At 48.0% G+C, this 15,591-nt stretch overlaps 1 protein-coding gene across 1 annotated transcript in view; it reads left to right on the top strand.

Annotated features, from left to right (window-relative positions):
- Window positions 1-8,354, top strand: part of TIMP2 (TIMP metallopeptidase inhibitor 2) — a 71,306-nt gene extending 62,952 nt beyond the window's left edge. The window contains exons 4-5 of the mRNA XM_031934304.1: window positions 3,680-3,804; window positions 5,473-8,354. Of these exons, the coding sequence (XP_031790164.1) occupies window positions 3,680-3,804; window positions 5,473-5,670 (323 nt within the window). The 3' untranslated portion in view covers window positions 5,671-8,354. The remainder of the gene's footprint in view (window positions 1-3,679; window positions 3,805-5,472) is intronic.
- Window positions 8,355-15,591: the final 7,237 nt, after the last annotated feature.

The raw sequence follows: 15,591 nt of genomic DNA, 5'->3' as shown, positions 1-15,591 counted from the left end.
TCCAAAAAAAAAAAGAAAAGATAAAATTTTCACTTCATCTCTTCTTCCTGCCATTGCTTATCTTTTGAGGAAGCCAGAATTGGTGGTAAAAGGCCAAAAGAGAAAATGGCAGGAAAAGGCAGAATGTGAAGCAAATTATTAGAACAAGCACGGGTGTGTCTCATGAGTAAACTTATTGAGCAATTACTATGTGCAGGGAACTGTGGATACAAAAGGGTTAAGACACAACCCTTACCCTCTATATTTACTCTCTGATTAAGGAGTGAGATGCAGAAGAAAGGCAAATCTAATATAAAGTGGGAATTGATGCTGGTCAAGTGATACATACAGTGGAAATCACCATAGAAGTTGGGAAGCCAGGATAGAGCTTCAGCCTGTCTGTAGAGGTAGATGTCCAGGTTGGATGGGGAAGGGGCTGCAGTATACCTGTATGGGCACCAAATGCTAGAATCAACCGGGATACAGGAATGGGTTCCTTCCCATCTGTCTATTTTGCTCCTTACTGATCTATTCTGAATGCACAGAAAATAGCTGTAGGTCTAGTGGGGAAAGTTATATGTCTAGTTTTTTGTTTATTTATTTATTTTTTCTTTTGAGACGGAGTCTCGCACTGTTGCCCAGGCTGGAGTGCAATGGCATGATCTTGGCTCATTGCAACCGCCACCTCCCAAGTTCAAGCGATTCTCCTGCCTCAGCCTCCTGAGTAGCTGGGATTACAGGCATGCATCACCACCCCCAGCTAATTTTTATATTTTTAGTACAGACGGGGTTTCACTGTGTTGGCCAGGCTGGTCTTGAACTCCTGACCTCAAGTGATTCGCCCACCTTGGCCTCCCCAAGTGCTGGGATTACAGGCATGAGCCACCATGCCCAGCTAGTTGTGAATTGTTTAAGGCCACCCAAACATTTACCTTGTGAAGTTATAGGATTTGGAATAAATGTTACAGGAGTTATTCTGCTTTCTCATCCTGTTCCACACCTGGAATGTCACATAAGTCTAAATGGAGAAAAGGACCTGAAGGTAAAGGAACAGCTAGAACAGGAAGTGCGAGCATAAGAATTCAAACCCAGGGAGCTGGCACAATAAGTGCACCGTGCCTAGGACAATGGAGGCCACTTGTGCCTGCTTGAAGTCCCAGGCAAGCCATCCACATTTCCATGGCATAGGGGTGCAGTCGGCAAGCTGCGTTAGTCCTTCGCTGGGCTGCGTTTCTATTAGCGGATCCTCTGAGGCTGCCGCTGTGCTGAGATCATTAAGTCAGATGCGCTGAAACGTTGTCAAACAGAAGTGCTTAGGGCAGAGCCTGAGGCTCTGCTTCTCAAGGAATTGCCTGTCAGTCTCTGCCGGGGGCAGGTGCTCATCAGTGACACCTGTGTCTCTTCACAAGGTGCTATTGTAGCAGAAGGAATGAGGTGTTTTTTGTTTTCTGGGTTTTTTTGTTTTTTGTTTTTTGAAACAGAGTCTTACTCTGTCACCCAGGCTGGAGTGCAGTGGCTTGACCTCAGCTCACTGCAAGCTCCGCCTCCTGGGTTCAAGTGATTCTCCTGCCTCAGCCTCCCGAGTAGTTGGGATTACAGGCACCCACCACAACACCCAGCTAATTTTTTGTATTTTTTAATTTTATTTTATGTGTTTATTTGAGATGGAGTTTTGCTCTTGTCACCCAGGCTGGAATGTAGTGACATGACCTCTTCTTGCTGTAACCTCCGTCCCCTGGGTTCAAGTGATTCTCCTGCCTCAGCCTCCCGAGTAGCTGGGATTACAGGTACCCACCACCATGCCCAGATAATTTTTGTATGTATAGTAGAGATGGGGTTTCACCATGTTGGCCAGGCTGGTCTCAAACTCCTGACTTTGGGTGATGTCCCTACCTCAGCCTCCCAAAGTGCTGGGATTACAGGCATCAGCCACCGTGCCCAGCCTGACAGGTGAGTTTTTATTTTGTTTATTTTCTTTTTTGAGACAGAGTCTCACTCTGTCGCCCAGGCTGGAGTGCAGTGTTGCAGTCTCGGCTCACTGCAGCCTCCACCTCCGGGGTTCAAGCAGTCCTCCTGCCTCAGCCTCCTGAGTAGCTGGGACTACAGGCATGCATCACCATGCCTGGCTGTTTTTTTGTTGTTGTTGTTGTTTTTGTATTTTTAGTAGAGGCGGGGGGGGGTCTCACCACGTTGGCCAGGCTGGTCTTGAACTCCTGACCTCAAGTGATCCGCCTGCCTTGGCCTCCCAACGTGCTGGGATTACAGGCATGAGCCACCACACCTGGCCTATGGGATGAGTTTTTTAATGATTTCCATAGCTGTCATTAGGTTCTGTCCGCCCCTGGAACACACTCCTTTGTTCTTTTCCTCCTGCTTGGAAAACGCCAAGGCTGTTGCCAATGTAGTGTCTTCAGCAAAGGAAAGAGGCAGCTGAGTCAGGACCCCGAAGTACAGAAAGGAGCCACAGCTCATCATGCCTGATGAAGGGAGTTCAGAGCAGATTCCTAATTTTCAAAAATTCCATTCTTTGGCTCTTCATAATGGAAAAATGCAGAATTAAAAGTTTAAACTCAAATGGGAGAAACACCTGTGAATTAATATTTTGTGAAAAACAAAACAGGGAACAATACAATCTACATACTGCCCGATGTTTTGTGTGTGAAGATGCATATATAAGAGAATATTGGCCAGGCGCAGTGGCTCACACCTGTAATCCCAGCACTTTGGGAAGTCAAAGCGGGAGGATCACTTGAGCTCTGGAGTTCAAGACCAGCCTGGGCAACATAGTGAAACATCGTCTCTATCCTTTTTTAAAAAATAAAATATAATTTACAAGAATATTGGGGCCAGGCATGGTGGCTCATGCCTGTAATCCCAACACTTCGGGAGGCCAAGGTGAGGGTATCACTTGAGCCCAGAAGTTTAAGACCAGCCTGAGTAACATAGCAAGACCCTGTCTCTACAAAAAAAAATATAGAAAAAATTAGCAGGGTGTGGTGGTTCACACCTAGCTATTCGGGAGACTGAGACAGGAGGATCACTTGAGCTCGGGAGGTCAAGGCTGCAGTGTGCTATGATCATACCATTGCACTCTGGCCTGAGCGACAGAGCAAGACTGTCTCAAAATCAATACTGGAATATTGGAAGGAAATACATCAAAATGTTTGCTGTGGGTAATGAAAGTGGGGAAGTTTTTTCTTGATTGTTTCCTACGTTTAAGTTTCTGTCAGTGAACATGCATTATGGCTTTTTTTTTTTTTTTCCACTTTTTATTTTTTTGAGATGGAGTCTTGCTGTGTCACCCAGGCTGGAGTTCAGTGGCGCCATCTCGGCTCACTGCAACTTCCGCCTCTGGGGTTCAAGAGTGATTCTCCTGCCTCAGCCTCCCAAGTAGCTGTGATTACAGGCGTGTGCCACCACACCTGGCTAATTTTTTGTATTTTAGTAGAGAGGGAGTGTCATCATGTTGGCCAGGCTGGTCTTGAACTCCTGACTTCAAGGGAGCCACCTACCCCAGCCTCCCAAAGTGCTGGGATTATGGGAGTGAGCCACCGTACCTGGCCACCCATTATGTTTGAACTCAGAATAGACAGTGTGCAGTGTTGTTACAGCAAAATCCCAGCACCCCTGCGCAGGGTGGAGGAGCTGGGCAGGAGGACTTGTCCCTCGCCCTGAGCTTGGTGATCCCATCTCTCCGCAGGAAAGGCCGAGGGGGACGGCAAGATGCACATCACCCTCTGTGACTTCATCGTGCCCTGGGACACCCTGAGCACCACCCAGAAGAAGAGCCTGAACCACAGGTACCAGATGGGCTGCGAGTGTAAGGTAAGCAGGTCCCGTCTCTGCTGGGGCGTCGCCTCCTCCCACTGTCTCCAGATGGACAGTGCGGGTTTTGGTCCCTGGCTTTCCAGAGCCTCTTAATCCCCGGGTTCTGATTTAAGACCAGGCTCTGAGAAGGCAGAGTCATCCCAGGAGTGAGGCTGTCTGGCTGGGGACAAAGCCTTTGGCCCCTGGTCCCTGGAGAGCCCTGAGACACAGCTCTGTCAAGGGCTGTTTGGAGGCCGGGCGCCACGGCTTATGCCTGTAATCCCAGCATTTTGGGAGGCCGAGATGGGCGGGTTACTTGGGGTCAGAAGTCGGAGATCAGCCTGGCCAACATGGTGAAACCCTGTCTCTACAAAAATACAAAAATTAGCCGGGTGAGGTGGCACACACCTGTGATACCAGCAACTTGGGAGGCTGAGGCTCGAGAATGGCTTGAACGTGGGAGGTGGAGGTTGCAGTGAGCCGAGATCGCGCCACTGTACCCCAGCCTGGGTTGACAGAGTGAGACTCTGTCTCAAAAAAAAAAAAAAAAAATGGAGAGGGATGTCTGGAAGGCTAGGAGATTTGAGAGTAAGGCATGAATTCAGCTCTGTTACTTGCCCCTTCCAGAAAAAGGAGCTGTATGGGGAGAATATGGTCCCATGGATCCTTTTCTACAAATGCGGAAGTGCAAACCCTTGTGTGGCTTGTGACAGGGCACTGCAGGCCTTATGCTTTTTCCAACATTCCCGACATTTTCACACCTGGGTTGGTGTCTGCGTGGGGTCTGTGAGTTGAGAACACCTGAACACCTGCTCCTCTTAAAATGAGCCTGGAGGTTGTGCCAGGCACAGTCGCTACGCTTAGATGTGCCTGTGGAAGGTGAGGTCACCACCTCCAGGGCTCCCGGGCTGGCTCCTACCCTGTGGGCTCCTAGCACCCTATCCCCACCCTCCCCGCCGGAAGCATTGCTGAGTGCCGGGCACCTGCCACCCTGGGCCACTCCCAGCGAGTCTGGGACCAGTAGACTCTGGTGAGGCCGTGGGGATTGGCCTTCCCTGGGGAGCTGCCTGGGGCTGCCCTCCCTCCTGACGGCCACCAGCCCCTTCTCAGCATGTTCAGAACAGGAATTCTGAACTCATAGTCTCCAGCCACACATATGTCAAGCAAAACTCCTCTGTGTCCAGCATGAAATGAAAAGCAAGTTCTTCCTTTTTCCCTCCACGGGGCGGTGACGGTGGTCATCCTCTTGTAGCCTCGGGTTCCTTTGCTAGTTGCCTATGACCTCAGGGCTCGGCCTTGTGAGCAGTTCCCAATTCCCGGCCTTTTCACTGGGCTGGAATCTGTCTCCAGGAAACCCAGGCCCTTTTACTGTTGCTGGGTTCCCCAGAGGGCAGGGCCAAGCCGAGGCCATTCTCTCATGCTCAGGAAGGTAGAAGATGCCCCAAAGGGAGGCACACCTGCAGCAGGAGGGAGGCAGCGGTGGGCGGGGCACAGCTTCCCTGCAGGTAAGACCCCCTCGCAGGCCAGCCGCCTGCCCCTGCAGGAGCTGTGGGTCTCGGGAGAGGCTGCCATCCCTGCACACCGCAGGTAGGCACATTGCCGGGTTCTGGACATGCCCCCAGAGCAGCCTCTGCCCACCCCTTCCTGGGTCCCTGACTCCGTCCCCCTCTGTGTGCCCCTCCCCAGATCACGCGCTGCCCCATGATCCCGTGCTACATCTCCTCCCCGGACGAGTGCCTCTGGATGGACTGGGTCACAGAGAAGAACATCAACGGACACCAGGCCAAGTTCTTCGCCTGCATCAAGAGAAGCGACGGCTCCTGCGCGTGGTACCGCGGCGCGGCGCCCCCCAAGCAGGAGTTTCTCGACATCGAGGACCCATAAGCAGGCCTACAACACCCCTGTGGCCAACTGCAAAAACAGCCTCCAAGGGTTTCGACTGGTCCAGCTCTGACATCCCTTCCTGGAAACAGCATGAATAAAACACTCATCCCATGGGTCCAAATTAGTACAGTTCTGCTCCCCGCTTCTCCTTTTAGACACGGTTGTGGGTCTGGAGGGAGACGTGGGTCCAGGGTCCTCATCCCATCCTCCCTCTGCCAGGCACTGTGTGTCTGGGGCTTCGATCCTTGGGTGCAGGCAGGGCTGCGACATGCAGCTTGCCTCCCCGTCCCTGCCTTGGCACCGTCACAGATGCCAAGCAGGCAGCACTTAGGGATCTCCCAGCCGGGTTAGGGCAGGGCCTGGAAATGTGCATTTTGCAGAAACTTTTGAGGGTCGTTGCAAGACTGTGTAGCAGGCCTACCAGGTCCCTTTCATCTTGAGAGGGGCATGGCCCTTGTTTTCTGCAGCTTCCATGCCTCTGGCCCTAGTGTAACACTCCCTGCCCCTGGCAAGTGCCCCCATCACCCCAGTGCCCACCATGAGCTCCCAGCACCTGTGGCTCCCCCCACATCCAGGGACAGCCTGGAACCAGCGGCTTATTCTTGAAGGAGCCCCATCAATCCTATTAATCCTCAGAATTCCGGTGGGAGCCTCCCTCTGAGCCTTGTAGAAATGGGAGCGAGGAACCCCAGCTGAGCTGCGTTCCAGCCTCAGCTGAGTCTTTTTGGTCTCCTGCACGCCCCCGTCCACATGCTTCCCCAGCCTGCAGGGGGAATCGGTGAGGTCCTGTCCTGAGGCTGCTGTCCGGGGCCGGTGGCTGCTCTCAAGGTCCCTTCCTGAGCTGCTGTGGTTGCCATTGCTTCTTGCCCGTTCTGGCACCAGGCACCTGGATTGAGTTGCACGGCTTTGCTTTATCTGGGCTTGTGTGCAGGGCCTGGCTGTGCTCCCCGTCTGCACATCCTGAGGACAGAAAAAGCTGGGTCTTGCTGTGCCCTCCCAGCCTTAGTGTTCTCTCCCTCAAAGACTGACAGCCATCGTTCTGCACAGGGCTTTCTGCACGTGACGCCAGCTAAGTGTAGTAAGAAGTCCAGCCTAGGAAGGGAAGGATTTTGGAGGTAGGTAGCTTTGGTGACACTCCCACTTCTTTCTGAGCCTCCAGGATACTTGGGCCTGTTTTAAGAGACATATCCTTTTTCTAAAGATGAATTCTCAGATGATAGGTGAGCCTGAGTTGCAGATATACCAACTTCTGCTTGTATTTCTCAAATGACAAAGATGACCTAGCTAAGAAATTTCCTAGGGAACTAGGGAACCTATGTGTTCCCTAAACATGGTTTCCTGAAGCCAGTGATACGGGGATCAGAATAGGAAGAACTTTCTCGGTAATGCTAAGGAGAATCTCTTTTGCTCCCACCTGGGTTGTAAAGATAAACTGACGATATATAGGCACATTATATAAACATACACATGCAATGAAACTGAAGCTTTTCGGCCTGGGAGTGGTCCTGCAAAATGCTTCCAAAGCCACCTTAGCCTGTTCTATTCAGTGGCAACCCCAAAACACCTGTTAAGACTCCTGACCCCCAAGTGGCATGCAGGCCCCATGCCCATTGGGACCTGGTCAGCACAGATCTTGATGACTTCCCTTTCTAGGGCAGACTGGGAGGGTATCCAGGAATCGGCCCCTGCCCCACGGGCGTTTTCATGCTGTACAGTGACCTAAAGTTGGTAAGATGTCATAATGGACCAGTCCATGTGATTTCAGTATATACAACTCCACCAGACCCCTCCAACCCATGTAACACCCCACCCCCGTTCGCTTCCTGTATGGTGATATCATATGTAACATTTACTCCTGTTTCTGCTGATTGTTTTTTTAATGTTTTGGTTTGTTTTTGACATCAACTGTAATCATTCCTGTGCTGTGTTTTTTATTACCCTTGGTAGGTGTTAGACTTGCACTTTTTTTAAAAAGAGGTTTCTGCATCGTGGAAGCATTTGACCCAGAGCGGAACGCGTGGCCTATGCAGGTGGATTCCTTCAGGTCTTTCCTTTGGTTCTTTGAGCATCTTTGCTTTCATTCGTCTCCCGTCTTTGGTTCTCCGGTTCAAATTATTACAAAGTAAAGGATCTTTGAGTAGGTTCGGTCTGAAAGGTGTGGCCCTTATATTCGATCCACACACGTTGGTCTTTTAACCATGCTGAGCAGAAAACAAAACAGGTTAAGAAGAGCCTGGTGGCAGCTGAGAGAGGAAGCCACTCAAATACCTTCACGGTAAATAATGGCAATATATATATAGTTTAAGAAGGCTCTCCATTTGGCATCGTTTAATTTATATGTTATGTTCTAAGCACAGCTCTTTTCTCCTATTTTCATCCTGCAAGCAACTCAAAATATTTAAAATAAAGTTTACATTGTAGTTATTTTCAAATCTTTGCTTGATAAGTATTAAGAAATATTGGACTTGCTGCCGTAATTTAAAGCTCTGTTGATTTTGTTTTCGTTTGGAGTTTTGGGGGAGGGGAGCACTGTGTTTATGCTGGAATATGAAGCACCTTCCGGTGCTGGGAACACACACGAGTTGTTGGACGTTGACAAGCAGACTGCGCATGTCTCTGATGCTTTGTATCATTCTTGAGCAATCGCTCGGTCCGTGGACAATAAACAGTATTATCAAAGAGAACGTGGGCTCTCTCCGTGTGGCTGTATCCTACATTCAGAACGGCCACTTTCTAGCTCCAGAATGGGAATCAGCCCCTGCAAGGAGCCTTGCCTGTCCAGCGGGAGGGGGCGCCCTGTGTCCTCCAGAGAAACAAGGCCAGTGAGCTCTGAGTCAAATGTGGGATGCAGACCAGGTGCAGTGGCTCACGCCTGTCATCCCAGCACTTTGGGAGACCGAGGCAGGTGGATCATTTGTGCCCAGGAGTTCGAGACTAGCCTGGCCAACTTAGCAAAACCCCGTCTCTACAAAAAATAGGCGTGGTGGCATGTGTCTGTGGTCCCAGCTACTCAAAAGGCTGCGATGGGAGGATCACTTAAGCTGTGGTGGCAAACATGGGGCAGCAGAGATAGGACAGGTAAGAGCAAATGTGGTTTTCTTAGGTGGATGAAGAGGCGGAGGCATAGGACAGGGTCCCCTTCATTCAGCACGTTTCGTTATAGAGAAACGCAGAGCCATGCATCCGTCTCACAGCTTCAACACTGAGGGCTTCATGGCCAGCTTTAGACCTACACTCAGTCTTCACCCACCCTGCCCGAAATTATTTGGAAGAAAAAATTCCAGGCATCAAACAGTCTCATTTATCAATATTCCAGTAAGCATATTTAAAAAATAAAAACTACCGTTTTTTTTTTTTTTTTTTTTTTTGTGATAGAGTCTTGTTCTGTTACCCAGGCTGGAGTGCAATGGCATGATCTTGGCTCACTGCAACCTCCACCTCCTGGGTTCAAGTGATTCTCCTGCCTCAACCTCCTGAGTAGCTGGGATTACAGGAACCCGCCACAACACCCAGCTAATTTTTGTGTTTTTAGTAGAGACGGGGTTTCACCATGTTAGTCAGGCTGGTCTCGAACTCCTGACCTCATGATCCGCCCGCCTCGGCCTCCCAAAGTGTTGGGATTACAGGCGTGAGCCAACGTGTCTGGCCAAAAATTAAAAACTACTTTTAAAACCTTTTTCCAGGCCAGGTACAGTGGCTCACACCTGTAGTCCCAGCACTTTGGGAGGCCAAGCTGGGCGGATTGCTTGAGCCCAGGAGTTCAAGACCAGCCTGGATAACATGGAGAAAACCCAACTCTACAAAAAAATACGAAGATTAGCTGGGCGTGGTGGTGCCTGCCTATAGTCCCAGCTACTCGGGAGGCTGAGGTGGATCACTTGAGCACAGGAGGTGGAGGTTGCAGTGAGCTGAGATCGCACCACTGCACTCCAATCTGGGTGACAGAGTGAGATCCTGTCTCAAACAACAAAAACAAAAAATGCAAAATACCTTTACCACACGTTAAACACTTACTTAGAATTCATCAATGTCATCAAATATCCAGTCAGTTTCTGACATCTCTAACTGTCTCATAGATGCTTTTGTGTGGTTTATGGGTTTGAATCAAGACCCAAATAAGATCCATCCATTGCAGTTGATCTGACTCCTAGGTCTCTCTCTCTCTCTCTTTTTTAAATAACTTTTTTTTTTCCTCCAAGGTCACTTTGAACAGTGAGTTTGAAGCTCCCCTTTCTTTCTTTCCTTCTTTCTTTCTTTCTTTCTTTCTTTCTTTCTTTCTTTCTTTCTTTCTTTCTTTCTTTCTTTTCTTTCTTTCTTTCTTTCTTTCTTTCTTTCTTTCTCTCTCTCTCTCTCTTTCTTTCTTTCTTTTTCTTTCTTTCTCTTTTCTTTCTTTCCTTTCTTTTCTTTCTTTCTTTTTTTGACAGTCTCGCACCATTGCCCAGCTGGAGTGCAGCGGTGTGATCTCAGCTCAATGCAACGTCTGCCTCGAGAGTAGCTAAGATTACAGGCGTCCATCACGACACCCAGCAAATTCTTGTATTTTTAGTAGAAATAGGGGTTTCACCGTGTTGATGAGGCTGGTCTCAAACTCCTGGCCTCAAGCGATCTGCCCGCATCGGCCTCCCATAAGCCACCGTGCTTGGCCTCCCGGGTCTCTCTGATTCTCCAGGTTGTTTCTCTCTGCTCCCGCTCTATCCTCGTGCTGAGAAGGATGGTCCCATCATAATTCAAACTTCAAGCAAAAGTCTCATAATGCTTTGCCATATGGACTTTTTCTTTTTTTTTTTCTGAGACAGAGTCTCGCCCTGTCGCCCAGGCTGGAGTGCAGTGGTGCAATCTCGGCTCACTGCAACCTCTGCCTCCTGGGTTCACGCCATTCTCCTGCCTCAGCCTCCAGAATAGCTGGGACTACAGGCACCCACCACCACGCCTGGCTAACTTTTTGTATTTTTAGTAGAGACGGGGTTTCACCGTGTTAGCCAGGATGGTCTCGATCTCCTGACCTCATGATCCACCCGCCTCGGCCTCCCAAAGTGCTGGGATTACAGACGTGAGCCACCATGCCTGGCCATGGACATTCTTTAATGGTGTATTTGAACAGTTAGCTGCCCCCTGGCCCATGTGCACAGTTTGTCATGCAGAATCTGTTATTCCAGGGGCAGCCCGAAGAATCGTGTTTCCTGTTGGGTGCAGTTACTGCCCAAAAAGCAAGAACAAACTTATCGACATCTGAAGTTTGCCCCAATGTCACATTAAATGTGATCCACTTAATATCTACTGCAGAAATATTTGGATTATTTCTTGTGTATGTCCAAATATGTAGGGAAAATGGCTGAGTGGTATACTATAATAACAATATCAAAACTTTCCATTTCATACAAATGAACTTACTTGGCATTTGCAGCTCACGTTTGGAGTTTTAATAAGCAGCACTCCAGGTGATTTATACCCTTTTCATATATTTATGCATTTAGGTCAAACTTGACTTAAACTCATTATGGAAATTTTAAAACCTATACAAAAATGCAGAGAATGGTATGACCAACTCCATGTATCTATGATCCGTTTTCAACAATTATCCACGTTTTGCTGATCTTTGAAAACAATTTAAAATCAGTTTGTAGGCCGGGCGCCATGGCTCACACTTGTAATCCCAGCACTTTGGGAGGGCAAGGCGTGAGGATCACCTGAGGTCAGGAGTTCGAGATCAGCCTGGCCAACATGGCAAAACCCCGTTTCTACTAAAAATACAAAAATTAGCCAGGTGTAGTGGTGGGTGCCTGTAGTCCCAGTTACTCAGGAGGCTGATGCAGAATCACTTGAACCCGGGAGGCGGAGGTTGCAGTGAGCCGAGATTGCACCATTGCACTCCAGCCTGGACGACAGAGTGAGACTCCATCTCAAAAAACATACAAATAAAACAAAACAAAAAAATTAGCTGGGCATGGTGGTGCATGCCTCTAGTCCCAGCTACTCAGGAGGCTGAGGCAGGAGAATCACTTGAACCCAGGCGGTGGAGGTTGCAGTGAGCCGAGATTGCACCACTGCACTCCAGCCTGGGCAACAGAGCAAGACTCTGTCTTGAAAAAGAAGAAAAAGAAAAAAATCAGTTTATAGACCCACATATGGGGTAACGACATTGTTAGGGACACAACCAGACACCATCATTTCCTCTCAGTCTTGTTTATCCTGTGAAAGAAAAATGAATGGGGACAGGTAAGGCCAGCCTTAACCCATCAACACAGATGTGTGCACCCACCATGGAAAAGCAGCAAGAGACCCTGTAAGATCCAATCTGAAGGGACGTGGGGCCTGGTGGTGGAGCTGGGGAGCCACCAGGACAGGTTAAAGAACTTTGGAGCTGGCCAGGTGTGGTGACTCATGCCTGTGACCTCAGCCACTTGGGAGGCTGAGCTGGGAGAATCACTTGAACCCCACAGGTAGAGGTTGCAATGAGCCAAGATGGAGCCACTGTATTCCAGCCTGGGCGGCAGAGCGACACTCGGTCTCAAAAAAATAAATAAATAAAAATAAAGTACTTCGGAGCTGATGGAAGGATTTGAGCCTAGTTATAGGACACATAGTAGCAATATCTTTTCCCCCCTAATTTTTAATGGATACTTTTACCTGATCTAACTTTAAAAAATAATTAAACCCAAACAGTGGAATGTGGAATTACAATATTTTACTAGCATCAATTTTATTATAGGCAATTTGCTTGGACCATAGTTTTTTTTTTTTTTCTTTTTGAGACAGAGTCTCGTTCTGTCACCCAGGCTGGAGTGCAGTGGCACAATCTTGGCTTACTGCAATCTTCACCTCCTGGGTTCAAGCAATTCTCATGCCTCAGCCTCCCGAGTAGCTGGGGCTACGGGCGTGCCACCACGCCCAGCTAAGTTTTGTATTTTTAGTAGACAGGGTTTCACCATGTCTACTAAATGATCTCGATCTCTTGACCTCGTGATCTGCCCCCTCAGCCTCCAAAGTGCTGGGATTACAGGCATGAGCCACCTCACCTGGCCACCTTCTAACCATTTTTAAGTGTACAATTCAGTGGTGTTAATTACACTTACAATGTTTTTGTGGCCATCACCATTTCCAAAACTTTTTCACCACCCCCCAGAAACTCTGTCACCATTACGCAATAACCCCCCGTGTCCTCCTCCTCCTAGCCCCTGGTAACCTCTAATCTACTTTGTCTCTATGGATTTGCCTATTCTAAATATTCCATCGTCCCGCATGATTCCACCTATTGTTATGTCTGGCTCACTTAGCACATGTCTTCAAGGTCCATTGGTATTAGAGCATGGATCCATGCTTCCTGCTTCCTTCTTTTTCATGGCTAATATTCCATTGTATATATCAATTCCATTTTGTGGATCCATTCATCTATCAGTAGACACTGAGGTTGCTTCCGCCTTTTGGCTATTGTGAATAATGTGGCTATGAACATGGGTGTGCAAATATCTGTGTCCCTGCTTTTAATTGGTATATACACACACACACTTAGTATATGTATATAGATATCTATACACTATAGATATATATAGATACCTACTATAGATATATAGAGCCATATATACATTAACCAACATTAATTAATTCAGCATTAATCTTTGAAGGAAATGACATGAAGCTTGTTTCAAATTCAGCTTCTCTGATTCAGCATATATATATCTAAACTATATATATCTATATACACAGTATATAGGTATATACACAATATTGTGTATATATGTATATACATAGTATTATGTATAATTATTGCAATACAGGCCAGGCATGGTGGCTCACGCCTGTAATCCCAGCACTTTGGGGAGCCAAGGCGGGTGGATCACCTGAGGTCAGGGGTTCGAGACCAGCCTGGCCAACTTGGTGAAACCACATCTCTACTAAAAATACAAAAAATCAGCCGCACTTGGTGGCGCGTGCCTGTAATCTCAGCTACTCGGGAGGCTGAGGCAGGCTACAACCCGGGAGACAGAGGTTATAGTGAGCTGAGATGGCGCCACTGCACTCCAGACTGTCTCAAAAATAAATTGCAATATAATAATTATACATAATACTATATAGTAAAATTGTATTGCAATACTTAAGTCTGGGAGCATAGTATATATAGATAATATCTATACATACATAGTATATACATACAATGTCTACGCTGTATACATAGCGTATATATAGTTTATATAGCAGGTGTAGATGGTATATATAGTAGTCCTAGGTTTCGCTTTTGGAGGAAGCACTGTCCTGTTCTCTGCAGTGGCCGCACTGTTTTACACACCTACCAGCGGTGTCTGAGGGTTGGTCCGCTCTAAAGTTATTCTTCCTACACCTCCCAAAATGGAATTCCAAAACCGCCTTGTTAGACCAGCCTGACAATTTACAATATTCATGGAAAGATACTTCCTAGTATGTTCAAAATACCAAGGTTAAGATGCCTGGAAGTTATATTAAAAAAAAAAAAAAACAGCTGTCTTTGCCGCATCTACTGTGAGAATGAAGATCGTTCCCAGCAACCAACCTGTGGATATTCCAGAAAAGGTCAACATTACTCTAAAGGAAAACACGGCCGGGCGCGGTGGCTCAAGCCTGTAATCCCAGCACTTGGGAGGCCGAGACGGGCGGATCACGAGGTCAGGAGATCGAGACCATCCTGGCGAACACGGTGAAACCCCGTCTCTACTAAAAAATACAAAAAACTAGCCGGGCGAGGTGGCGGGCGCCTGTAGTCCCAGCTACTCAGGAGGCTGAGGCCGGAGAATGGCGTAAACCCGGGAGGCGGAGCTTGCAGTGAGCTGAGATCTGGCCACTGCACTCCAGCCTGGGCGACAGAGCGAGACTCCGTCTCAAAAAAAAAATAAAATAAAAAAAAAATAAAATAAAATAAAGGAAAACACGGTTATTGGGAAGTGCCTGAGAGGAACCCTGAGGAGAGACTATATTTATTTATTTATTTATTTATTTTGAGACAGGATCTCGCCCTGTTGCCCAGGCTGGAGTGCAGTGGCGCGATCTTGGCTCACTGCAACCTCTGCCTCCCAGGTTCAAGCAATTCTCCTGCCTCAGCCTCCCTACTAGCTGAGACTACAGGAACGTGCCACTACGCCTGGCTAATTTTTGTATTTTTAGTAGAGACAGGGTTTCACCATGTTGACCAGGCTGGTCTCGAACTTCTGGCCTCAAGTGATCTGCCTGCCTCTGCCTCCCAAAGTGTTGGGATTACAGGTGTGAGCCACGACGCCCAGCCTTGAGGAGGGACTTCAATCATGTCAATGTAGAACTCAGTCTCCTTGGAAAGGAAAAGAGGCTCCGGGTTGACAAATGGTGGGGAAACAGAAGGGAGCTGGCTGCCGCTGGGACTGTGCGTGGTCGTGTAGGGAGCACGGTCAAGGGGGCTGCCCTGGGTTTCATGACAAGATGAGCTCTGTGGGGGCTCACTTCCCCACCAACGTCGTTATTCAGGAGGACATGACTCTTGTTGAAATCCGAAACATCTTGGGTGGAAAATCCATCTGCAGGGTTCAGATGAGGCCAGGTGATGTTTATTCAGTATCTCAAGCCCAGAATGTCGAATTAATCTTTGAAGGAAATGACATTGAGCTTGTTTCAGGCTTGTTCAAATTCAGCTGCTCTGATTCAGCAAGCAGCAACAGTTAAAAACAAGGATATCAGAAAATGTTGGGGTGCTGTCTACGTCTCCTACAAAGGAACAGTTCCGCAGGCTGCTGAGGAAGTTGTAAGAGTTGTCCAGCTACAGAAACATGATGTTGGATGACTCCTCAGACCTATCTGTGATATTTAGATGATGCAATAAAAGACCTATAGATTTGGGGAAAAAAATTAAATGAAAAAAAATCACATTGAAAATCACAAAGTGGAAGCCATCTACACCTTTTTTTTTTTTTTTTTTTTTTTTTT

Source organism: Piliocolobus tephrosceles, chromosome 16, assembly GCF_002776525.5.
Source record: "Piliocolobus tephrosceles isolate RC106 chromosome 16, ASM277652v3, whole genome shotgun sequence".
Taxonomy (NCBI): domain Eukaryota; kingdom Metazoa; phylum Chordata; class Mammalia; order Primates; family Cercopithecidae; genus Piliocolobus; species Piliocolobus tephrosceles.
Note: the sequence above shows the minus strand (reverse complement) of the source record. Positions and strands in the feature narration are given on the sequence as shown.